This window comes from Cheilinus undulatus, linkage group 17 (assembly GCF_018320785.1).
Source record: "Cheilinus undulatus linkage group 17, ASM1832078v1, whole genome shotgun sequence".
In the NCBI taxonomy this organism is placed as follows: domain Eukaryota; kingdom Metazoa; phylum Chordata; class Actinopteri; order Labriformes; family Labridae; genus Cheilinus; species Cheilinus undulatus.
The window spans coordinates 42,542,842-42,568,971 of NC_054881.1; the positions used below are offsets into that span (position 1 = coordinate 42,542,842).

At 41.5% G+C, this 26,130-nt stretch overlaps 1 protein-coding gene across 1 annotated transcript; it reads left to right on the forward strand.

Annotated features, from left to right (window-relative positions):
* Positions 1 to 25,312, forward strand: zer1 (zyg-11 related, cell cycle regulator). The gene is made up of 16 exons (XM_041811018.1): positions 1 to 114; positions 3,818 to 4,045; positions 4,133 to 4,283; positions 7,742 to 8,196; positions 14,675 to 14,848; positions 14,927 to 15,041; positions 15,305 to 15,451; positions 15,536 to 15,709; positions 15,843 to 16,058; positions 16,759 to 16,800; positions 17,719 to 17,838; positions 17,937 to 18,052; positions 18,589 to 18,777; positions 18,947 to 19,044; positions 19,221 to 19,323; positions 21,332 to 25,312. The coding sequence occupies exons 2-16, from the start codon at positions 3,879 to 3,881 to the stop codon at positions 21,417 to 21,419; spliced, it is 2,355 nt and encodes a 784-aa protein (XP_041666952.1). The 5' UTR covers positions 1 to 114; positions 3,818 to 3,878; the 3' UTR covers positions 21,420 to 25,312.
* Positions 25,313 to 26,130: the final 818 nt, after the last annotated feature.

A 26,130-nucleotide genomic window follows, 5' to 3' on the forward strand; every position in this document is an offset into this window, starting at 1 on the left:
GGAGGAGTCTGTTTGTTGACATCGGACGAAAACGACCATCAGATGAGTGAATCCTGGTGATAATATCTGCATTTCTCTCCGTCATCCAGACACCCAGCCTCGGCGAGAGCTCAGGTAGAGTCCAGCCTGGCGGTCCGGTCCCCGAGAGCCGCTGACTGCCGCTGAAAGCCTGCCGTTACTCTGTGAGAGCTAGGCTAGCCGAGTTAGCTCAGCTGGCTAAGTTAGCTAACACCATAGCAGGGAAAGTCATCGTTAGCCACAAGCTAACAGACGCTGTAATGCACTGCTGACACCGTATCGGCAAGTTAAGGCTAAACTTAGAATAACAAGTGTTACTGTCATGTAGTTTGGGCTGTTGTGAGGGAGCAGGCTAACAGCTGATGCCAGTTAGCATGTAGCTATGTAGCGTTAGTGTTTTTTAAAGTAGATGATTCTACAGGGCAGCTAGCTTACAAGCTAACTTAGGGACACCGCTGTTTCTCCCTCAGGATCTGCTGGTATGTGAGTTTAACTAGAATAATAATATCACCAACTCAGAGAATAGGCGGGATATTTTTTAAGCTTTAAGTTAACAGACAGAGACGTTTAACCTCCTGAAATAAGGCGGTAATAACCGGTCAGTTATGTTAGAATAAGTTGTATTAAAGTTGCTAACAGTAAGCCATTGGCATCTCGGCTAACTTTGCCAGGTATGCAAAGGTTAATGACAGTATAAAAAGGCTGTTATATAATAATAACACGTCTACCTGCGTATTTAGAAGACAGTGGGGATAAAGGCAACGACGTTAGGACCCATTTTTCAATGATATTTCATATATAAGGGTTGAAAATGCTAGTATATGAACTGTTACTGTTGATGAGCTTTAGGAAATACACTGTGAAGGATTTCTGTGTTTTTATTATGCACAGAAATGCAAATTAGAAGATCTAGTAAAAGGAGAAAAATCCCAAAATGTAACTGTGATGGGTAGTAGTGTAGGGCTGGGGATATGGACCAAAATCAAGTCTCAATGTTGCCATGTTAAAAGCTTTAATGTGTGTAGAAAATGGTTGTCACAGCTACAAATGTTATGATTCCAGAAAAATTAAACCATAATAAAAACCTGTTTGATACCAGGGCAACAAAAATAGAAGTTTTGGGTAGGGATGCACATTGTTATTGACAGATAAATCAATAAATCAGTTATAGGTACCAGCTATATCTGTAAATTTTAGCAGAATGCATGAATATATTTGTGATGTTTAAAGATAAATCAGTGAAGCCACCTCAGCTGAAGATTTTTCTTCATAGTCAAGGAGTAAGAGGAGGAGGAGGAAGGTCTCTGGTGAAGTATACCGTAAGTGAACTGACAGTGGAGGGAGCTACCACAGTGGATGTAGGAGGCAGCTAACAGCTAGCCACATTAGCTTGTTTTATCCTAAAAGTCCCGTTCAAAGCTGAGAGGAAATAGACTGTCTGGAAGTTGTTAAAGCTTCTCTTTGACACGGGCAAGAGGCACAGCGCGAGCCCAGCCCCCTATGAGTGGCGACCACCAACCTCTGATGGTACATCTCTGCAATTTAAAGATATTTAAAGGGATACTTCAACATTTTGGCAAATTTGCCCATTGCCATAATCCCTATAGTCTTAGTAATAGGTTTGTTACCTTTAGTTGTTCGTGCAAGCTATTTTTAGATCGGTGCTGCCGAGTTCGGAGCTGCTGTGCCAACTCAATAGAGTCTTATGGTATTCCGGCTTCCCCTCATCAAACTCATCAAATACACAATCCACCAACTCCAAAACGCTCTCGTGGACAAGTTGTGACCTGCACATTCACTACACTAGGAAATAAAAACATATAATTATGTAACATCATGACACATGAAGAAAACACACGGAACTACTTTTCGCATAAACCACTGGGCGGAGTGACACAGTGCGCGCCCGTGGCAGTGCCGTAGTTATTTTGTAGTTCTGGCATTGCATTTAGCTTTAAAACATCTCTGTCTCGTAATGTTCCATGATTATTTCGTAGCGTAGTGAATGTTCAGGTCACAACTTGTGCACGAAAGCGTTTTGAGTTGTTGGATTGTGTATTTGATGAGTTTGATGAGGGTAAGCCCAAAATACCATCTGTCTCCATAGCATTAGCTGTGCAGCTGGTTTAACGGTCCCCCCAGATCTAGAAACAGCTTGCACCGACAACTAAAGAAAAAAACCTATTACTAAGACTATAGGGATTATGGCAATGGGTGAATTTGCCAAAATGTTAAAGTATCCTTTAATGCAGATGTATGATATACTGCTGATATGTAAGGCTGATATATTGGCTGTAAATATCAGCAGAAATGTTATTATTTATACTAGTATCATGAAGCTCAACATTTGGAAAAGTGTGTGGAGCTGGCAAGGAGTGAGAGAAACGGTCGCACAAATGCCTTCTTTCCAGGGCTTCCCCTTTACATCGGTTAACCAATGATGTAACTGATATCGCTGACAAACATCCATCCTTGATAAAAATGTGTTGGGCTGTTGTGCAACCCTGGTTTACTGCTGACAGAGTAGTTTGTCTAACTTCTGATTTACAGATGGTTTTTTTTTTTTATTACACAGATAGGACCATTTGGACAAGCTCTGATTTGTTTTCTGCTTTCAGTTTATAGTTTTAGTTACATTCAGTAATTCTTTTTTTCTGATGCCACATTTCAAAACAACACTGCCTTTGTTTTTTCATTGACTGACTGTAAACTGATGCATCAGCGCATCGCTAATCAATACCATTTGATTTTTATGAGAATGCCATCAGAAGTAAGTGAACAAGTATCTGTTGCATGGAAATTTAAAAGAACAAGGTTTTAATGAGTCTGGATTAAACAAACCTGGAATTTCTAAGGCAGTGTTACTCAACCCTGCTCAACCAAAGAGCCAAACTGTTGAAAAATACCTTTGCCAGAGCCACAATCTAAGTGGTGAAAAGTGGCAAAACAGCCTGAAGTAGCAATAAAATAAGTTAAAGGTGGCAATAATGGTCAAAATGCAGCAAAAAAAGGTGAAAAGGGTTGAAAATGGGGAGAAAAATTTGGAAAAAGGGTCAGAAAATAGCAAAAATGTAGAGGTGTGACAAAAAAAATTAGTGACAGGTGGCAAAAATGGTCCAAATGTGGCAAAGAAATGAGTGAAAAGTGACTAAAATAGGCAAAAAGCAGTCAAGCTTGGCAATAATCAGCAAAAAAATAGGAAACAAGTGGTATGTAATGGCAAAAGATAGCTTAAATGGGCAAAATGTGGCAAAAAAATGGTGAAAAAGGGCAAAATGGGTGAAATAGAAGCAAAAAGAAGAGGCAAAAATTTGGGAAAAAAGGAAACAAGTGGTATTTAATGACACAAGGTAGCTTTTTTTTAGACAAACAGTGGCAAAAATGTTTGCCAAAAAGGGGCAAAAGTGGGCAAAAAATAGGAAAAACAGGGGTATATCATGGCAAAAAGTAGCTTAAATTGTCAAAAAGTTGCAAAAAAATGGTGTTAAAGGGCAAAAATGGGATACATGTGAAAAAATAGGGAAAAGGTGGCAAAAAGAAGTTGCAAAATGGCCAAAAAAGGAAAAAAAGGGGTATTTTAATAGCAAGAGATAGCTTAAATGGGTGGAAAGTGTTAAAAATGGTAAAAAGTTTCCCCTTTTTAAGGTTTTCTGGGGGAATAATTTCTAAAATTAAAACACAAAAGAGCCACACGTTGAGTATCGCTGTTCTAAGGTAACTGTAAGTAGAAATAGGAGTGTCAAATAAAACTTCTTTGCAGCCTGTAATTAAAGAGAAACCTGACTTTTGTTCCCTGCAGGCGTCTGAGGTCCCCCTGCTCTGCCCTGTCTGTGATCTGAGCCAGAGAAGAAGAGGCAAACATGGCAGCCAAAGCAGGAGACAACCCCGACAGCCTCATGACTCTGGCCACGGTGTTCTGCCTGAGGAACCTCAGAAAGACCATGTGCTACCAGGGCTTCAGGAACAAACTTTGCCTGCGATCGGACATCTTCCTCCCCAGTGAGATCTGCGACAAACTGGTCAACACGTACGTGACAAAATATTCTAATCAGTATCTGAGTTTTGACCTGACAGAGTCCTTAATCAGTCATTTCCATCCTTTGAATTAAAACAGATATATGGAGCTGGTCCACACAGACAGTAACTTTGAACCAGAGGAGAGTTTCTTCCAGCTGTTCTCAGACCCTCGCAGCACCAGGCTGACCCGGGTTCAGCTCCGAGAAGACTTGGTACACGACAGAGATCTGGAGGCCATCAGAAAACAGGTGAGGTCAAATTTCTCTTAGTAGTGTGAAATAGAGAGTTAAAATTTAACGTTCTGTGATATACGTTCAAAAGGAAAGCCAGACATTAACATGACTAGTGCTACTTCTGCTCCCACTGATTTAGAAATTGGGGCATTCATAAAATTTTGGGGGCACTAAAAAAAAAGAAAAGCAGTGCTGTAAGTTGTGAGAGAGGCTTCTCAACTATTTAGGCTTTTATTTATCTTTAGTTACGTTTTAAAAACACATCAGTGATGGGGAAGAAGGAGCTGACAGTTAAAACTGTCAATTCACCAGCCAGTCAGTGGTTGAGTTTGGGGTAATTAGATCGTAGATTCAAGCAGTCAAAAGGAGTTTCCTCTGATCACTGAATCCTTTCCTGGGGTCAGCGAACTTCGGGGGCAGGGGTCATCACCTCCATTCACACTAGGGCCAGCTTTTTCTTGGCAGACACTGTGGTGACCAGACATTGAAATAAACTACAGTATACTAAAATCAATATTTTGGTTGAATTAGCATATTCTTGTACAAATGTTATTTGAAATTGAATGGAACTTTAAGCTTTTACCAGTGAGGCAATATACTTATCATCTCTTATAAACGTATCACCTACACTGGAGCCAGCCACAAGGGGGCGGTTGAGATATTTTAGCGACATATTTCTGGAGCCCTCTTGTTGTCTATCACTGATTTTGATGCTAATAAGCTGTGTCGTTTGAGAAATTAATGAGAAATTTTTTTTCCATGCAAAATTGCAGAAATATAGTACGTATTTGCTTCTAGTTGAAAAGTGCTAAGTTGAAGGTTTTATTTAAACTTCAAGAAAAGAAGTTAAACATTAGGGTGCCATATTTTTACCCTCTCAAGTTTTCTTAAATTATCCTCAGGGGGCCAGGTTGGGAGCCATGAGGGGCCTGATGTGGCCCCCAGTTCTCCAGTTGATGATCACTGCCCTACAGCTATTAAAACGACTGAAACAATTTACCTTGTGCTTCACATATTCTCAGAAATCCATCTGTAAGCCATTATTAGCAGATACACTATATTGCCAAAAGTATTCACTCACCCATCTAAATCATTGAAATCAGGTGTTCCAGTCACTTCCATGTCCACAGGTGTATAAAATCATCACCTAGGCATGCAGACTGTTTCTACAAACATTTGTGAAAGAATGGCTCGCTCTCAGGAGCTCAGTGAATTCCAGTGTGGTACTGTGATAGGATGCCAACTGTCAGTGGTATTATAACAAAGTGGAAGCCATTGGGAATGACAGCAACTCAGCCACCAAGTGGTAGGCCACGTAAAATGAGGGAGCGGGGTCAGCGGATGCTGAGGTTCATAGAGTGCAGAGGTGGCCAACTTTCTGCAGAGTCAATGGCTACAGACCTCCAAACTTCATGTGGCCTTCAGATTAGCTCAAGAACAGTGGTAGAGAGCTTCATGGAATGGGTTTCCATGGTAACGGCTGCATCCAAGCCATACATCACCAAGTGCAATGCAAAGCGTCGGATGCAGTGGTGTAAAGCACGCCGCCACTGGACTCTAGAGCAGTGGAGACGCCTTCTCTGGAGTGACGAATCGCATTCCTCCATTTGGCAATCTGATGGACGAGTCTGGGTTTGGTGGTTGCCAGGAGAACGGTACTTGTCTGACTACATTGTGCCAAGTGTAAAGTTTGGTGGAGGGGGGATTATGGTGTGGGCTTGTTTTTCAGGAGCTGGGCTTGGCCCCTTAGTTCCAGTCAAAGGAACTCTGAATGCTTCAGCATACCAAGAGATTCTGGACAATTCCATGCTCCCAACTTCGTGGGAACAGTTTGGGGATGGCCCCTTCCTGTTCCAACATGACTGTGCACCAGAGCGCAAAGCAAGGTCCATAAAGACATGGAGGAGAGAGTTTGGTGTGGATCAACTTGTCTGGCCTGCACAGAGTCCTGACCTCAACCCCATAGAACACCTTTGGGATGAATTAGAGCGGAGACTGAGAGGCTGGCCTTCTGGTCCAACATCAGTGTGTGACCTCACAAATGTGCTTCTGGAAGAATGGTCAAAAATTCCCATAAACACACTCCTAAACCTCGTGGAAAGCCTTCCCAGAAGAGTTGAAGCTGTTATAGCAACAAAGGGTGGACCCACATCATATTAAACCCTATGGATTAAGAATGGGATGTCATTTAAGTTAACATGTGAGTCAAGGCATGTCAGCGAATACTTTTGGCAATATAGTGTATAAAGCATGATAAACATGTATTTATCAGTCCATTCTTGGTTTTAGAAAATTGCTGTTTTTTATGGAAACTTTCGGATTCTAGTGTTTTGGGAGTGCTCAGTGTATTAGCATCCAAACCAAGTGATAACACGACAGGCACAGAAATGTACAGCTTAAATATCTCAGTCGCCCCCTTGTGGCTGGCTATGATATAGAGCTTGATCTCACTGTTGGAGCCTAAAAACTGCATACATTTAAAAGAAAATAAAAATATACATACAAAAATATATTCATTAGACTATTTTGGAAATTTCTCTAGTTTATTTAAAGTTTTGGCCTGTTTAGGAAAAAAGCTGGCCCTTGTACAGATGTAGTCATCACCCCTGATCTAGGGGCTGCTGCAGCAGGAGGCTACAAATGACAAGTTTTCAAACTAAAAATTGACATAAAAGTGCAAGCTGCTGCTGGAAACACTTCATTTCCTGATGTGAGGGTTCACTATAAAGATGTCGCTTTAGTACCGTCTTTACAGTCAGCTTCACTTTCTGTCTCTATAGCTGACCTCGCTGAACACCACAGCTGGCTTCCTTGAATTATCATGGACTTAAAGCGACAAAGTCACGCATTAAAACCCCTTTAAACGGGTATTTATGCTGTTGTGATACGAGTCACTGCAGCTCAGATTCAGATGATCTTTGTTGGCCAATGAGGAGAAATGAGTTTTGCAGCTGGAGCACACAAGAAGACAACACCAGAAAGGAGATAGGACCCAGTTAAAAAAGCCCTAAAAGTCACACATAATAGAAAATAACTTAAAAGCAGTAATGAAAAATCAGTCCAGGGTTCATACTGCAGTGGAAAAAGTAATGCAAAGATGTGCAAATGAGTAATAATAACAGTGAGCTAGCAGAAAAGGCTGGGTGGTGTTAAATGCTGAAGAAGAGTCTGGCATGTGTCTCAAGATGCCTGAACAAAAAGTGCAATAATGTGACAGCTGCATCCTCCACACCTCCTCGTACAGTCTAAAAGCCACAGACAGAATAGACTCCTTCATGTTCATGCAGACTTTAAACTATGAGAGGAGAGAACACACCTTTATCTCATTCCTGTGCATCATGTTAACCACACAGACTCTGACTTGGCTGGTAGATACTCATGATATCAGAAAATATCAAAGTATTGAACATGTTTGCAACTCTTCTCTGCCTATGGTTTATTATTTCTAAGCTATTCTGTCTCTGTGTTTCCAGGACCTGATCGAGCTCCACCTCACCTACTGCAACAGCCTGTCGTCTCGCAGTCTAAAAACTCTGACCTGCTTCAGGGAGACTTTGGTGTCTCTTTGTCTCTTCGGCTGCAGTCACATCTTCTACAGGAAGGGTGGCGCTCCGCTCGCCTGTAACGAGGACACGGACGAGGAGGAGGACGAGACCCCGGCGTCTCGACAGGCTTTAGAAACAGACTTTAACTTCCAGGGCTTTAACCGCCTCAGGCTGTTAAACTTAGGAGGTCTGCCGGACGAGGTGGACGCAGAGACCCTCCTCAAACCCCTGAAGTCCCTCACCTCTCTAGATCTTTCTAATGTTCAGCTGCTCGGGTCGACTTTTCTCACACAGTGGAAAGAAAGACTGGCATCACTTGTTCTCTACAACGTGGACCTGTCAGAGGAGCTGATCAGCACGGTGGTGGAGATCAATAATCTCAGGTAAGACTAGACGAGAGAAATGAATACTTTGCTCAAACCTTGGTATTAGAGTCACCATGCATATAACTAGGGCTGAATGATTTTCAAAATAATCTAATTGCAACTTTTTCCTGCAATATTGCAGTTGCAATTTGAAATGCGATTTTTTAGGTTCCTCAGTTTTTCTGTTGTTTAACAAACATCAGCAAGAAATCATTCTATATTATAACAAGTACAATATTAGATAAGTTAAACTAGGGCTAAATTTAGAAAAAAATATCTTACTGCCATTTTGGCTCACATAGCAAATTTGATATCAGTTGCTTTATTGAAGTGGATGATCATTTCTCATATTCTCATTTTGATGAAGAAAATAAATGCATGAGCAAGAAAATTAAGATACTTAACACGTGGCTCTTTTACTAGTGCATCTCAAAAAATTAGAATATCATGAAAAAGATCAATATTTTTTTTCACTTGTTTCTGAAAGGTAAACCCATATATTATATGAACTTGTTGCACATAAAGTGAAGTATTTCAAGCCTTTATTTCTTGAAATGTTGATGATTATGGCTTACAGATAAGAAAACCCAAAATTCAGTGTCTCAAAAAATGAGAATATTACATAAGATCAATAAAAAAGGATATTTTAAACAGAAATGTCAGGCTTCTGAAAAGTATGTTCATTTCTATGCCTTCAATACTTGGTTGGGCCTCCTTTTGCATGAATTACTGCATCAATGCGGCGTGGCATGGAGGCGATCAGCCTGTGGCACTGCTCAGGTGTAATGGAAGCCCAGGTTGCTTTGATAGCGGCCTTCAGGTCATCTGCATTGTTGGGTCTGGTGTCTCTCATCTTCCATAGATTCTCTATGGGGTTCAGGTCAGAATCAAGCACAGTAACACCATGGTCATTGAAGCAGCTTTTGGTACCTTTGGCAGTGTGGGCAGGTGCCAAGTCCTGCTGGAGAATGAAATCAGCGTCTCCATGGTGCTTGTCAGCAGAAGGAAACATGAAGGTCTCTAAAATGTCCTGGTAGATGGCTGCGTTGACTGTGGACTTCAGAAAACACAGTGGACCAACACCAGCAGATGCCATGGCAGCCCAAATCATCACTGACTGTGGAAACTTCACACTGGACTTCAAGCAACGTGGATTCTGTGCTTCTCCACTCTTCCTCCAGACTCTGGGACCTTGAATTCACGTTGCCATAATCATCAACATTTCAAGAAATAAAGGCTTGAAATACTTCACTTTATGTGTAACAAGTCTATATAATATATGGTTTTCACTCCCAGAAACAAGTGAAAAAAAATATTGATCTTTTTCATGATATTCTAATTTTTGAGATGCACTAGTACATCTTAATTCTAAATATTATTCCCCCAGAAAACCTTAAAAAAGGGAACTTTTTGTTTTACTTTTCATCCATTTAAGCTATCTTTTGCCATTGAATACCACTTTTCTCTACTTTTTTGCCCATTTTGACACTTTGTTGATACTTTTTACCTGTTTTTTGTCTCTTATCCCATTTTTGCCCCTTTTCACCCTTTTTTGTCTGCATTTTCATCAATTTAAGGTACTTATTGTCATTAAATACCACTTTTTTCCTGGTTTTTGCCCATTTTAGTCAATTTCCACTCATTTTTTTGCCACAGTTTTGCCACTTTTGTACCATTTTATGCCAACTGTAACTCATTTTTTGTCACCTCTCCTCCTTTTTTTGCTACTTTCTGACCCTGTATCCACCTTTTCTCTCCATTTTAACCCATTTCTGTTGCTTTTTGACCCTTTTTGCCACCTTTAACTTATTTTTATTGCTACTTCAAGCTGTTTTTGCCACTTTTCACCTCTTAGATTGTGGCTCTTGCAAAGGTATCTTTCAACTATTTGGCTCTTTGGTTTAGTAACACTGGTATAAAGCATAAAAAATGATTGTATCAAACTGGTATTTTCACACTTTTCTGGTTAAAGAAATATTGCGCTGTCTGTGATTTGAAAATTGCAGCATGCCATATTGCGATTTAAACTAATTTGCGATTAACTGCCCAGCCCTACATATAACCAGAATACTGCTTCCTTTATATCACTGATGAAATATAAAACACAGCTCAGACCGTACCTGTTTCAGGTGGATCAACGGCACAAAGATTCCCAGAATCATGATTCTGATTTATTTCTGTACACAGTAAAAATGAGATCATCCACTGGACTGAGGATGTATTATTGGACACTTTCCAAAGTCTATGCTGCCCTTCATTTGCAGGGCTTTTAACTAATTATGAATTTGTCTCTTATTATAATGCACACCATTGTTTCATGCAGGTATAATGAATGAAGGCGGCCACTGAATAATTTCAGATCATGCAATATGCATGCATGCACCAGATAATACACATAAAAGAGCTGACAATCAAGTCAAAGCATGAAGTGTCAGCTGCAAAGTAGAAAGGTTTCCTTGTTAAATAAAAAGCTTTTTTATCGTAGGATTCTGCAACAGTTCTGACACACCTGAACTCCAGCTGAGCTTATGTTGTAGTGTTCTGCTGCCTTTACACGTCTCTGACATCAAGCACATGCATATTTTACATGAAGTGAAGCGTAGGCTGAAGCATATGCAGGACTGCCTCGCCAGCCTTCATATTAACTCAGTGCATCATTCAGTAAACACTCATAGTATGAGGAGTGTTCTTAGGAGTGTTTGCTTCCTTGAAAGAGTGACGCTGACAAACACAAAGTGTCTGAAGGAGTGAACACAATCACATTTCTAAAGCTTTCAGCCTTTTGCTTTCAGCTTTCAGATGAAGGTGCATGCTCATGAGCAGAGCTTTGACTCTCCGGCCAAAGTCAGGGGAGATGAGATAAACCTCTTTATGTAAAAAAAACAATAAAAGATCAGTGCAGCGCCACAAACATTACTCAGGGAATAGTTAAAGTACACTGAGTCCACTTGAAGAGGTGGTCTCTGGCTTTTTTATGGGAGACGTCTCCTGTCTCTTCAAAAATCATCATATCCACGCAGCACAGGCCTCATCCTCTGAGCTGCACAGTGAAAGTAGGTAGAGGGTCATTTTAAAAATGCTAAAATCCTCCATAGTAGCAGGATGAACTCAGAATCTAGAGCAGGGGTCATCAGGTACATTTGCACAAGGTCAGGATTTAGCCTTGACATAAAATCTGGGGGCTGGACTTTCAAATAAAACAAAATTAAATAAATGTTTTGGCATAATTAACATATGATTGTCTTAATACTTGTATTTTAGTTCAAAATGCAGCAAGTTTTACCCACAGAATAGGCTGGGCCCCCAAAAATCCCAGAGAATGGGCCCTCCCCAGTTGTGATTTAGCAACAATATTAACTCATTTAAGACACTCTTTAACCTCTTTTCACTAGTTCATTTGGACATTTCTGCAACATTTTTGCCACTCTTAACCCATTTTTCACCATTTTTGCCACTCTTTAGCCCCTTTTGCCACTTCCCTGCTACTTATTGCCCCTTCCAACCCGCTTTCACTACTCTTCCTGGCTATTTTTTGCTATAATTTTGCCACTTTTAAACCATTTTTGATACTTTGCCATTCTTTAACCCCTCTTTAACCACTTTTCCTGCATGTTTTAATCCCTTTGTGCCACTTTTATCCATTTTTGCCACTTTTTAACTCCTTTTCATTACTTTTTTTGCACCATTTTTGCCATTTTAACTAGGGATGCACAACATTATCAGCCTGATATTGGTATCGGCAGATATCAAAATTTCTGCCAACACTTGCATTCAATATATTTTGGCCATGGATATCAGCATATATTAACTTTAAACTATGGCCATACATACTAATAAATTAATTGAGTTTTAGGCTGGACCAACAGACCTATGTCGGTTAAAGAGGGGGTATTGCACTTTTACGATTTTTAAAACATAAATATAAAGTCACAATGTTGGGTGTCCATACTCCACGAATGCAAATTTTCAAACCGCAAGATAAACGTATGCAGCAGAAATCTTGGAATTAGGGTTAGGGTAGACTGTAGACTGATGAAAACGGTTTGTTGGGAATCTCTCTGAGATCTTCCTGAGACGAGATTTCGATGGAGCGAACTTGATGAGGTCATCGCAATAGGATCTCCTGACTGGTTCGTCCGTGCTGCTGGCAAAGTGGAACAGACCGCCTTCACAAGGTCTTTTAGCCATTTAGCCATTTAGTAACACAGTAGTTAAACACTTACCAAACAGATACAGCCTGCTCTATCCTCCGCTACTGCTGCTGGTTTTCTTCCCCCTCTCTCTCCAAACTATCAGGGTCAGACTCCGGGTCTAACACATACAGACGTATATCAAAATTCATCATATTTTACTCAGTCGGACCGGTTCATTCAAAGTTTACAAGTAGCCACAAACATAGCCACATTGGAGAGGGCAGGCACAAAACATTGAGTCCTGCTGCTGGCCAGCCTCCGGAAAATTGGCCAATCGGAGGAAAGCAGCTCTGTGGAGGGTGTTAAAGAGACAGCAGTGAAAACAAAGCGTTTCAGATGGAGGTTAAAATAAGGGTTTTTCAGGACGCCAGTGTGAGAAACATGAGGAGTTTTTTGAGCTGTAAACATGTGAAGCTACTACATGGGTATCAGCGAGATGGTGTAAAGCCTTGAAAAAAGGCATAATACCCCCTCTTTAAGAACTTTTTCTGTGTTCCCCACTCTTTAAACTTAAAAGTGTGTTTTAAGAAGAACAGTTTGCTTCTTTTTTCATCCTCAAACCTTAAAGTATGTTCTCAGGACTAAAGTTTTTGTTATGTCAAACATATTTAGATATCGATATCGGCTAAAATGAATCTATTAATATCGGCATATCAGATATCGGCAAAAATTCAATATCGTGCATCCCTAATTTTCACCAATTTTTGAAACTTTTTGGCCCTTTTTTCTTCCTTCCCATTTTGCCACATTTTAACCTCTTCTTACCACTTTCCCTGCCATTTTTTCTCCCTTTGTGCCACTCTCAAACCCATTTTCAACACTTAATCTGACCGTTTTTGCAGCATTTCCACCAATTTTTTTAAACGTATGTATTTTTTAAATTATTTACTTATAATGGCTGACAAGTGAATTTTTGTAAAAACAGATCAAATGTTAGCTAAGTCATTAAAAAAAACAGTATTACTTGTTTTTAGAATGGATTTAACAGCTGCAGACATTTAAAGTCAGCCCTTAAAACCACAACATTTTATTTTCTTCCTTTTTTGAATTTAATGATCTTCTGGGGGACAGATAGGAAGCTTTGGGGGGCCTGATTTGGCCCTCGGGCCGCCAGTTGATGATCAGTGAGGTAGAGGGTCATTTTAAAAATGCTAAAATCCTCTATGGTAGCAGGATGGACTCTGACTCTGGAAAGTGGCTGTCATGGTTGTCTCTTATTTCTTCTTCTTGGTGGATTTACAAACCACCTGCACACATAGCATCGCCTTTTGTATCAGATAAGGCGGGGCAATGAGTTTTTTAAATTTATTGATGTATTTTCAAACTAGACATAGACATCTGTTGTATCGTATAGTTAAAGTATATGTTTCCTTGGAGCAGTCGCCTGCTCGTCTCGTCTTGACCCCTGTCACGCTGCCCCGCTTCTCTCCCTCTGAACAAGATCCAAACCTACAAACACACCCCTCCCCCTGCTCATTCACAGCAACAGTACCTGTATGCCGCGAGCGAGACCACATGGATGCAGAGAAACACAGGAGAAGAGTAGCTAGTTAGCACAAATAAAAAGTCTGACTCGCTTGTTTGGAGATGGCTCGGATTTAAAGTTTTAGATGATTAGCAGAGCAATGTTTTCTGTAGAGTGTGCTGAAAACATGTTGCAGCACAAGGTTCAAGCCAACGAATCTCCTCTACTAAAGTGCAGCATGAAGAGTGTTAAACCTCTGTGCTGCAACCCAGAAAACGAAGCCTCTGCAGCCGTCTGCAGCGAGACAATCATCGCTGCAGGCATCATTAAGCAGTGCAGGCCTATATGACAAAGAAAGGTGTAAAGTGGGGTAGCAATACCAGAGCTGTGGTCTAGCATACCGCCAAAGGCATGGTCCCGGTTACAACTGCAGAGCAGGACGCTTTTATAAAGTTAACCCCAGATACCAGCTGCTGAGTCACAATTATTTTGCAAGAGAATTACTGCCACAAATGTACAGAGAAGTCTCTGAGAGCCTTTTCATTGGCTCGCAAATGTGACCCACCCCCACTCAGATAGTGATATCTGCATAAACACACTGTAAATGCATTCATACATGCTCTTATATTCTTATATTGGTCTTCAGGTGTATGAGTGTACTTGCATATTTTATGTATCAGCTTACAGACCTGCGCCTGGTTAAATGGATCTGACTCAAAGCTGACTGTTTTTGTTATTTTCCGCAGTATAACCTCTGACTTGAAATGTGTCCTAAAGAATCCCACCAATCATTGCAGTCAAAGTGTATGTGTCAGTGATGTAAGCTTGTGTTTTTCAGGCATCTTGACATTTCGAGGGAGAGCCGGCGGAGCTCAAAGTTTAAGATGACCAGAAAAATCCTGACGGCCATCGTGCAGCGGCTGGTCAACCTGGTGTCTCTGGACATCTCAGGTCACACCATGCTGGACAACTGCACGGTCCCACACTTTGAGGAAGCTATGGGCCGGCCCAGGTGGGTTAAAAGCTCCACATAGGTTATCAAAGAATTAACAGAATTGACCTGCTAATGAACAAACTCTATGTGTTTCAGCATCGAGCCGTGTAAGAGCAGCATCTATCCTTTCCAGGAGCTGAAGAGGCCGCTGCAGTTCCTGGGTTTATACGACACCACCCTCTGTAATGTGACGCACATACCTGCTTATAAGGTAGAGGTTTCATGAACGTCTCTGACCCTTGGAATGTTCATTCCAAGGGTTTTTCATCCTTTATGCCAGTGCTAGGCCTCTAATCAAGTTTCAGTTTCAGTTACAATTCTGGCTTTTCATTTAAACAATACATGCAACGTCAATGAGTGATCATATTTAAGAACTGTGACGCCGCATTAGGACCATTTAAACATAAAAAAGTAAGGAGGATCTGCTGGAGCTGTTACTTTTGCATGTCAAATATTTGCTCACATTCTTTTTAGGTGACTGGCTCCAAAAACGAGGACCAGGTTTTGAATGCGATCGAAGCATACACAGAGTTTCGGCCTGAGCTCGCCCACAGAGCCATCAATCAGCTGTTTGACATCGCCAGGATACAACACTGCAGCCAGCTGCTCCGAGCTCTGCAGGTAAATAAAGATTGGTCTTTGAATGAAGGGACACCAGTGAGTCTGCATGTGTCTGACTCTGCTATAAACGTTGCGTCCTTCCAGCTGGTCATCGCCGCTCTGAAGTGTCACAAATACGATAAGAGCATCCAGGTGACGGGGAGCGCGGCTCTGTTCTACCTGACCAACACGGAGTACCGCAGCGATCAGAGCGTGCGTCTGCGCAGAGAGGTGATTCAGGTGGTGCTGAACGGGATGGAGCAGTACCAGGAGGTCACGGTAACCAAAAAACTTTTTTGTTTCTAAACCTTTACAGCTGGATTAGTTTGGGTTTAAAATCCCAAAAGCCTTGAAGGAGTTTCAGTTTCAGGTTAAAACTTCTCTTTCCTCTGTCTTTGCCCCTGGTCTGCAGGTCCAGAGGAACTGCTGCCTGACTCTGTGTAACTTTAGCATCCCTGAGGAGCTGGAGTTTCAGTACAGTCGAGTGAACCAGCTGCTGCTGAAGATCCTGGAGCCGGCCCGACAGGACGAGTCCATCCAGAGGATCGCTGTGCACCTCTGCAACGCCCTGGTCTGTCAGGTTGACAACCATCACAAGGAGGCCGTGGGGAAGATGGGATTCGTCAAGGTAACATCAACAAGAAGTTTTCTTTTCTGCACACTGAAGAGATGAACACAAGATGGATGATTTAGGAAATGTTTTTTTTAATGCTTCTGTGGTAACTTTAAGGAATACTAGTTTTTAGTACTCAGCATGCCATTTCAGTTTCCTAAATTTCCTCTTCTTCAAGGCTGAAGCTCTAAAAATAAAACCTTAAATTCATAATGAAGAGCTGACTTTTTTACCATGTAATCACAAAAGGTCAGAACTTCCACAAACATGCATCTTTATTTCATCAAATGTCCTGCATAAGTCTCCTCCAACAGTCCAAGATTTTTAGTCTCAAACATTTCTGTAAAGGAACTTAAAAGTTCCTGGAGCTCTTTACTGTTTTTTTCTCCTGAAAACAACAACCAGGAGAGACAAAGCAAACGCCTGTTTCACATGTTTGCACAGGTTACAAAGATTTATACCCTAGGAATTTACTTTTTAGAGGCTGAAACTAAAAACACTTCTACTATTTAGTGTACATGTTCCCTTGTCTGAAAAACTGAGTTTGTGCTTCATGAAGAAATTGATGAGCATTTCTTTCTCAAAGGATTGAAAGTGGTTGTTTCCCTGTTCAATGGCCCACATTAGTTTAGCCAGTATTGCTGACAGTACACATTTTAACAGCTGTCGTCAGATTATGCTTTAATATGTTCCTTTTCTTCTCCCATCCTCACAGACAATGTTGAATTTAATTCAGAAGAAGCTGCAGGACAGGATGGTAAGCATTACTTTTAATCTTCTTGGCCTTTTAAATGCCTTGGTATTATTTTTGAAGCCTTTCAGAGTTTTTATGCTGAGGTTGAAGTAAAGGCCCACAGCCTGGATAGATCAGTGTTTTACATTGCTGACATTTATACAGAAGACTGGGGGTTTGAATCTCACTCAGAGTGCAGTGAGTGTCCAGTGTGGGCCCTTAGACCTTGTGGTCTGAACTCTGCAGCCTGTTGCACCAGCTATGCGTAAGTTCTGCCTTACATTATGGAGTGAAGTCCACACTAAAACCTACATTGAAACTAGTTAATTTCTAACTTAAGTTGTGTTATTGTTCAGTTGCACCACAGAGACGTAAGGTTGATCTTGACTAGTAGAGATGTACGTCCAGACTAACCAATATATTGTCTACGTTGAAACTATCATGGCTGGTGCAACACCTAAAATGTTAGGAGACCGTAAACTCTGTCGTAAGTAAGAACGTACATTCAAACTAGACTACGTTTGAACTTAAGCATAGCTGGTACAACCCATAGCTTGTCCGTTTTCCCGGATAGTCTGGATGTTTGGGGTGGTGTGAACGCTCATCCATACTCTGGTGTGGACCAAACAGAGTCCGCTTGAAAACAGGGGGTCTCGGTCCGCTTCCAAACGAACCCTGGAGCAGTTCTTTTGAGGTGTGAAAGCAAAGCGGACCAATGTGAACCAAAGGCATAAGATGGCACAAAACAAAATGATTAAAAGATTTCTCTGTGATTTAATATAATAGCAAACAGTAGATTAGGGATCTCTGAGCACGGATCCTTTTGTAGGGCACAAGTGTCTCGTGTTGGCCCCTAAAATCACTTCTCTAATTCATGTTAATTTAGACAGTAAAGATCCCTGGTGGACTTTGGCTGTAACTGTTGTGTATTTTGGTTCTCAGTGTGATCAGGTGATGGAGTTCTCTTGGAGCGCTCTGTGGAACATCACAGACGAGACGCCTGACAACTGTCAGATGTTCCTGAACTGTCGGGGGATGAGCCTCTTTCTGGAGTGTCTACAGGTGAGTCCAGGCTTTACTCAGCTGTAAGTGTTGGTTTTCTCATATAGTAATATACCTGCAGCATTTCACTGTTCCTGTTATCCAATGATCCTCTCCAGGAGTTTCCAGACAAGCAGGAGCTCCACCGAAACATGCTGGGGCTGCTGGGAAATGTTGCTGAGGTTAAAGCGCTGAGGCCACAGCTGCTCACGCCTCAGTTCATCACCGTGTTCAGGTGACACAACTTTAGCACTCTGGGTTTCTTTAATATTGATTAAATTTAGCTTCCAGAAAACTGATGTTAAACACAGCCTGTTAAATCAGGGGGCTCTTAGTCAAAACAGTAACAGAATGACTCAAAGGTCGTGGGGAATTATTGGCAGCATTGAGCGTTTGTATTTGTGTGAATGTTGAATTTAGCAGTTTAATTCTCTAGTCATGAAGGAGAATGTGAGCAAAGTTCACTCTGGAGACAGATAACAGCTTTTTTATTGGATTGCACAAGAGAGAAACTAAATAAACACAGATAAACACAGAGGCAGAGGTAGATTTGCAGCTCTCAGTAGGGATCCTGCCTGTCAGTATCTCCCAGGCCTTAATGTAAAGTCCGGTACCCTAGGGTTAGGGTTGACCCAGACCATAGCTCTGCTTACAGGTGTATTTTAGGTGAACTGTAAATTAGAAATGTCTAAAACCTTTATAGGTTTGTTGAGCAGGAGCCGTTAAATGTTCTGGTTTCCTCTCCCTCCTTCCTGTCCGATGCTCCTCCAGTAACCTGCTGGACAGTAAGGCAGACGGGATCGAGGTGTCGTACAATGCGTGCGGCGTTCTGTCACACATCATGTTTGACGGTCCTGAAGTTTGGTCGATGGAAGAGCCGAGAAGAGATGCTGTGATGGACAAGATGTGGGACGCCATCCAGAGCTGGGACGTCAGCTCGCGACGCAACATCAACTACAGGTCTGTCCCATTTCACAAACCAGTTAAAGACCAAAAACCAGCTCAGCGTCCTGATGCTCTGCGTAGCCTTAGTCTGGAGATATCAGTAACACTGGACAGAAGTTGTCTAGCTCACAGACGTGGGTGTTTTCTTCCTGTTTTGAATTTTAAATGGGGTTTATTCTCTCAGGTCATTTGAGCCGATCCTGCGGCTGCTGCCTCAGAGCATCTCGCCTGTCAGTCAGCACTGGGCCACATGGGCTCTGTACAACCTGGTGTCAGTTTACCGTGAGTATCTGCCGCTCTGGAGGCGTTAAAAGTCACTCAATGTTTACACCGTCAGAGGAGAACAGAGCAGTCAGCTGATAATAAAGGCTTATTCTTACTCCTGTGCTTGATAAAATGCCGTTTAACCTTTATGAATACTCTGACTCTTTTTCCTCTCCTTTCACTTCTGTCTGCAGCGAGTAAGTATTGTCCCCTGCTGATCAAAGAAGGAGGAATCAGTCTTCTAGAGAAAGTTCTGGAACTGGAGAGCTCACAACCAGAGACCAAGGACATGGCCAGGTAAGACTGACAGCTCTCACTGCGACCCCGACACCCCGAGGATAGGAGTGCTGTGATGCCGTCTGTTAAAACTGCTGTGTTCTGGACCAGATGGAGGCCAAAGAGGGATTTTTTCATGAGGAAGTTAAAATAGTCCAGTCAGGAGAAGATCGGTACATTTATAGTGCCGAGAAAAAAAGAATTAGTCTTGCTGATTTTTTGTTGCATATTTGTCACACTTTAATGTTTCAGATTAGCAAACTAATGGTAATATCAGAATTTCCCTCTCATAAAATCATAAATTAACCGTGATTGACCACATTTTTTAGTAAAGATGAGTTCAGTTTGACTATGCACACCCAGACCTGATTACTGCCAGACCTGTTGGATGAATAAATCCCTTAACTAGAACCTGTCTGACAGTGAAGTAGGCTACAAGATCTCCAACACATCATGGAACCATCTAAAGAAACTCAAGAACAGATGAGAAACAAAGTCATTGACATCTATGAGTCCGAAAGGGTTACAAAGACATTTCTGAGGCTTTGGGGCTCAGTGAGAGCCATTACCCACAAATGGGGAAAACTGTGAACAGTGGTGAACCTTCCCAGGAGTGGCCGGCCTACCAACATGACTCCAAGAGAACATGGACGATTCATCCAGGAGGTCCCAGAAGAACCCTGAACAGCATCTAAAGACCTGCAGGTAGGGCTGGGCGATTATGACAAAAATCAAAATCATGATTAATTGGGCTTTTACCTTGATTACAATTAATGAACAATTACTCCGACCCCCAACCTCCGACTCTGTTTGTACTGTAAATATTTGTAAAATTTCAAAACGAATAACTGAGAGGAACATGCAGAGATTAAAATGTATGGTTATTTATTGAGACAACTGAAATCAAAATACACAGCTGAAATGAAACTGCCTATCACGTGACTACACAGCTAGTAGTTAGTTTTTAAGGGGGTGGTGCTTTAGTAGAGAGAGATATTACAAGGGAAAAAAATTGAAATAATTGACCTTGCAGGTTTTTGTCGGTTATAGGCTCTAAATGTTCGCTTCGATTATTTTTCGATTAACTGCCCAGCTCTACCTACAGGCCTCACTGTCTAGTTAAGGTCAGAGTTCATGATTCAACAATCAGAAAGAGACTGGGCAACAATGGATGGCATCATGGGAGACTTCCAAGGCCAAAACCACTGCTGACCAAAAAGAACACAAAGGCTCGTCTCACATTTGACTACAGTCATCCTGATGATCCCCAAGACTTCTGGGAAACTATTCTGTACTTCTGGAAGGTGTGCGTCCCGTTCATCTGGACTCAGACTAACCCAGCATTTCATCAGAAGAACATCAGACCAACAGTCAGACATGGTGGTGGTAGTGTGATGGTCTGGACCAGGACCTGGACCACTAGAACCATGAATTCTGCTCCCTAGCAGAAAATCCTGAAGGAGAATGTCCTGCCATCAGTTCATGGCCTTAAGCTCAAGCACACTTGGGTTATGGAGCAGGACCATGATCCCAGACACACCAGCAAGTCCACCTCTGACTGGACTAAAGACTAAATGAAGGTTCTGGAGTGGTCTAGTCAGAGTCTGGACTTAGATCTGACTGACATGCTGTGGCATGACCTTAAACAGGCGGTTTGTGCTGGAAAACCCTCTAATGTGGCTGAATGAAAGAGTGGGACAACATTCCTCCACCTTGGAACAACCAGTTACTAGGGTTAGGGGGAATGACTTTCTCACGCAGGACCAGGTAGGTTAGGATGGATTTACCCTTAACAAATGAAATTACCATTTACTCAGGTTATCTTTGATCTGAAGCATTTATGTGGGAAAAATATGCAAAAAAAAAAGAAATCAGGAAGAGGCAAATAAAACTTCTCTGCAGCACTGCAGAGCGTTTCCAGGCCAGCAGGGGGCAGCATGGAGTTAAAACAGGACTGGATAGCTGTTATGTGTTGTTCAAACACAAATTAAACTTCTGCCTAACATGTCGAATATTTTAATTTTTGCAGCAAAGTGATGGAGCAGTGTGAAAACTTCAAAGAGGACCCGATGGAAACAAATCACGGCCAGGAGGTAAACTACGGGCAGAGAGGCTGACCAATGAGGAGCCACGATTCTCTGCAAACATGAAGCAAACCAAGCTAAGGCCCCTCCCACTGTCATCACCACAAGAAGGGTCAATCGTGTGCATTATTCTTCCTCCTATCATTCTCTTTCTTTAGAGCAGGAACGTGTTTCTGAGCCTCTTCACAGATCTTTAATATATGACACATAGGACTTAAGAAGTGGTGCATGGTGTTTGTTTGTGAGGGGGGGCTGCACATCCAGCGTCTCTTCTGTGGGATGGGTCTGTGGGGGTGGGTGACTGTTATCTCAGTGTGTGTGCGTGCGTGTGTGTGACAAAGATTTAACGACAGAACAAAACAGTCGGAGTGGCACTCGCCTCCGCTAGCTGTGTAACGTTGAACAAAAGGCGGCGTGGCGCCCGTCACGCGTCTCGCTGGCTCGTGCCGGGGGAGCCGCTCACATGTACAGTGAATATTAGCCATGTGTGTGTGTAGGCTGCAGAGAAGCATCACACTGACGTTAGACGGGAGGAGAGTCTTCCCAGACGTGGAGGCACAACGATGGACGTGTGTTAAATATGTAAATATTCTCATCCTTTTCCTGTCTGTCTGTTTTATAATATAACTGTAAACATGACGTTACTCTGTATTTAAAGCTGTTAGAACGGACCGGCCCACGCTCAGCAATAGGAAACTTTACACAGGAGAACACCTATCACTCAGACGCAGTCTGGCAATCCTGGACGCTCACTTTGGTTTAGTTCATGCTTCTGATTTTGGATTATCTGGCATTTAACTGGAACCAGGAGCGAGCTTCTACACTGATCCGTTTGGGGAAACTCTGATGCTTAAAGAGCTTTTCTTCACCCAGAATAAAGATAAACAATTAAGGAAAATAATTCAATAGCGATTTTTTTCCCCTGATATTGCAATTGTGATCATTCCTTCAGTTCCCAACAAACAAAAACAATAAATCACTCTAGATTACAACCAACAGTAGGTTAAAGGTCACATATTATGCAAAATCCACTTTTCAGGCTTTTCTAACAAAAATATGTGCCCCTGTCCACAAAATGTGTGCTGAAACAAGCCGTTCTCAGATTTTCCCCTCATGATGTCATGTGGGGAGTTAGCCCCGCCCCTAGGTTTGGTTTGCACTTCCCGCTAGGAAGAAAGTTCCACCCTCCTCTCCTGATCAGGAGAGCCACATCCATTTCCTGAGAGGGGCGGAGTCAGACAGCTCAATAACATTTAAAGCCACAGACACAGAAACAGCTGGGTCTGAGCAGGGCTGAAGCAGAGGGGGTTTTAGACATGCAGAAATCAATACTGGAGTGTTTTTCAGCAACAAACTGGTTATGAATTATTGTGTTGAGGGGAGTGATCATTTTTATGTCATCATATTTAATCAGAAAAATGAACAAAAATAAAGAAAGGAGCATTTTTGTTTGACTATTCTAAAACAAAAAGGCACTTGATCGATTTTGACACAAACTTCAGGTTAAAGAAATATTTCAACTTCTGTACTTTGAAAATCTAATTTTTGATTAATTGCCCAGCCCTAACCCAGAATAGTATGGAAGCCCATTACTGCCAGCTACCAAAAGAAACAAAATATGACATTTGGTGATTATTAAAGATGAAAAAATTAAGTTGAAATTATGAGATGGCAGTAGTATAGAATCCCCACATTAAACCTTTAAGGTCTGAAGTGATTCTAAAAACACAGAGAACCGTGTCATGAGGACAGCATCATTATCCCTCTAGACAAGTGGTCCTCAACTGGTCTGGCCATGGGACCCACAACCAGCGCCATAGTTTAAATTGGCATCCCAGTTTCCTCTACATTCTTCAGCTACCTAAACCAGTTTAATGTGGCAGTTTGGACCCTAAAAGGACAAAAACATGAACGAACAAATATACTGGCCCAAACTCTGGGAGGACATGCATGCTGATGTTCTATTTCTCTCTCTTTCGCCATTTAAATAAAAAAAAAAAAAGTTCAGTTCATAATGGTGTGCAGTGGTTGAAATCCCTGTCATCAGCATCTATGAAGTTTTAAAGTCTTCTTTCACCAGCACAGCTCTCATCCTGACTGAAACCAACTGTTTGGGCTCCATTTGTCTGCATCTTTGTGTCTAAATCAGACTGTTTTTATTCACCCCTATTATTGAATCTGTATTCAGGTTTGTTGTATGACAGGTCACTGTTATGAACCTCCAGGTCAAATTTCAGTCAAACAAAACATCTCTAAGTTTGTGAAATTAAGCTTCAAAATCATGAAAAATGAGGCTGTAAAATCTGCTCCAGGATGGTGTGGGTGTGTCTGATGAATGAGCTGAAGCCACGCTTTCACATCAAATGTCCCTCTAACACAAGAAAGGCAGCACGAATGCTTATAATTTTACTATTTTACACCATTTTAAATATCATTTTATGAGCAGTTAGTTTGAGTTAAGTTTCCATCTACTTAGACCTGCAGGATTTAATTAATTTATTTTTTTAACCAAACGTGGAGCTGTTGTTCTGGACTGAAGTGAATGCTGTGCAAACGTGGCCTCAGTTACTTTCTGTGTTGGCTGGAGGAGCCTCTGAGGGATTGACCCATAAATATATGAACAAATAACAGTGATTCCTTTATTCTATCAGTATGGAGAGGTATGGAGACCAGGCGGTTAAAAAGAAGATTTTTAAGTTGCATTTTTAAGGTTAGAGAATATTTAAGTTTTAGAGCAGGATTTAAGATAAAACAGCCCGGGAGATTTGCTTAGCTCTTAGCAGCATGCCACATTTGAACCTATCAGTCCAGTCCTGACTCAATCTTCAACTTTTTCCCTCCATGCTCCTAGAGAGTGTGATTTTCCTCCCTGAGAACCAAAAACAGATCTGTTCCCTCCATGTGTTCTTCACCAGTAAGAGAAAATACTAATACTAATACAGCCGTGTGTTATTCTGACCAAAATATGTGTTTTATTTTTGGTCATTTGAAAGTCCGGCCCTAGAGCATCTGCCCTTGTACAAATAAAGTCGATGACCCCTGATGAACGTGGTTGCCCCTGCTGTCTGGACCAGCCCACCGGGTTCCGGGCACCCAGTCTGCGTTGAGCTGGATCATGCCCTGGAAAGCGCCGGAAGCCTGTAAAAGAGCCGCTGCTGTTCCTCTCTCAGGCAGCTGACATACAAACGTGCATCCTGCATCGAGTTAGTCCAGTGACTTACGGAAAGTTTTATTTGGAGATGCATGATGTTGGATTGTTGCTGATATCCTGATATTTACACATTAATTTCAGCAGATATCTGACATCAGTATTTAAACGAAGTTCAGACCTTAAACTTCAGACTTTAGAGCAGGAGAGCTCCTGTCTGTGAGAACCTGAGAGAGCCGGCGTGTTAAACCAACTAAATAAAAGACACACTTCTGTCTGAATAATTGTATTTTCTTTGAAATGTTCCTTATTTTTAGCCTTTAGCAGTGAACTCAGCCCCTATTGGAACACTTAAATACCACAGCCAGCCACAAGGGGGCGAGTGAGATATTTGAGCCACATATTTCTGGGGCTGCTGTGTCGTTTGATGTGAAAATGCTGCGTACTCATTGGTGAAAAACACAAAGTTTTAATTCTCAGGCAGTGAAAGATAAACTCTCAACCCCCCGAACTGTTAAATTCATGCAGAAATTGATCAAGAATGGACTTACGTGTTAGTTTTTCATCTTATTTGCTAATAATAGTTGGATTTTTGTAAAACTGATCAAACATTAAGTCAGTCTTTAAAAAATGTTGAATCTCACTTATTTTTGGAGTTACTTACAGTGCTTAACAAATTTACTGGACCACCACCCAAAATAAGGTTTATGCCACAGCTGCATCATGAAGTGCTTTAATGTGGACTCTTTCATTTTCAGTCAGCTCTCCACATTTTACCATTTTGAACAGGAATGAGGAATTTCAAACTGAATTCACCCAAATATGAGCCGGCTCACTGGGTTTCTCTGAGAAGTCAGAAATGAATCAAGCATAACATTCAACCACTAAAACTCAATTTTCTGTTCAGGAATGACAGTAAATAACTATAATTTGACATATTCATCAAGAAATATTAATGTGCTTTACTATTTTTTCAGTTTTTTTTTGTAAATCAGTAAATTTGAAAATTCATGGATAACAATAATAATTATATTTTAGCATTAAAAATATCATTTGGGTTAAAGAGCTTCTACATATTGGTGTATTAACCACTGCAGAAACATCAAAAAATGATTTTGGTAATTACCAATGCTGTTAATTTAGGGCAGCTGTGGCAGAAACCTGACTTTGGGTGGTGGTCTAATACATTTGTTAAGCACTGCATATGTCAGCATGGATCATAAAAGGAGAGAAAGGAAAGATACCCTAAATACAGCAATCTATTTTTTTCCTCAACACTTTTCATGAATTTAACCGAGCTTCTAGGGGCCGGTGGGATGCCGTGAGCGGCCTGATGTGGCCCCCGGGCCTCCTGTTGATAATCAGTGCTTTAAAGAGTAAGGAATCTTGATGATCCAGACTAATGCCCCGTTCACACGGAGACGAATTCGGCGTATACGCAAAAGTTTATTGGCGTATCGGTGTTTCATCCACATGGAAATGGCGTTTTGGGTGACTGTAAACAATACTTTTTGAAAACGGGTCCAAGAGTGCATAAATCTGTAAACAACTACCATAAACCGTCTCCGTGTGGATGGCTATCTGCATCTTTCTTGA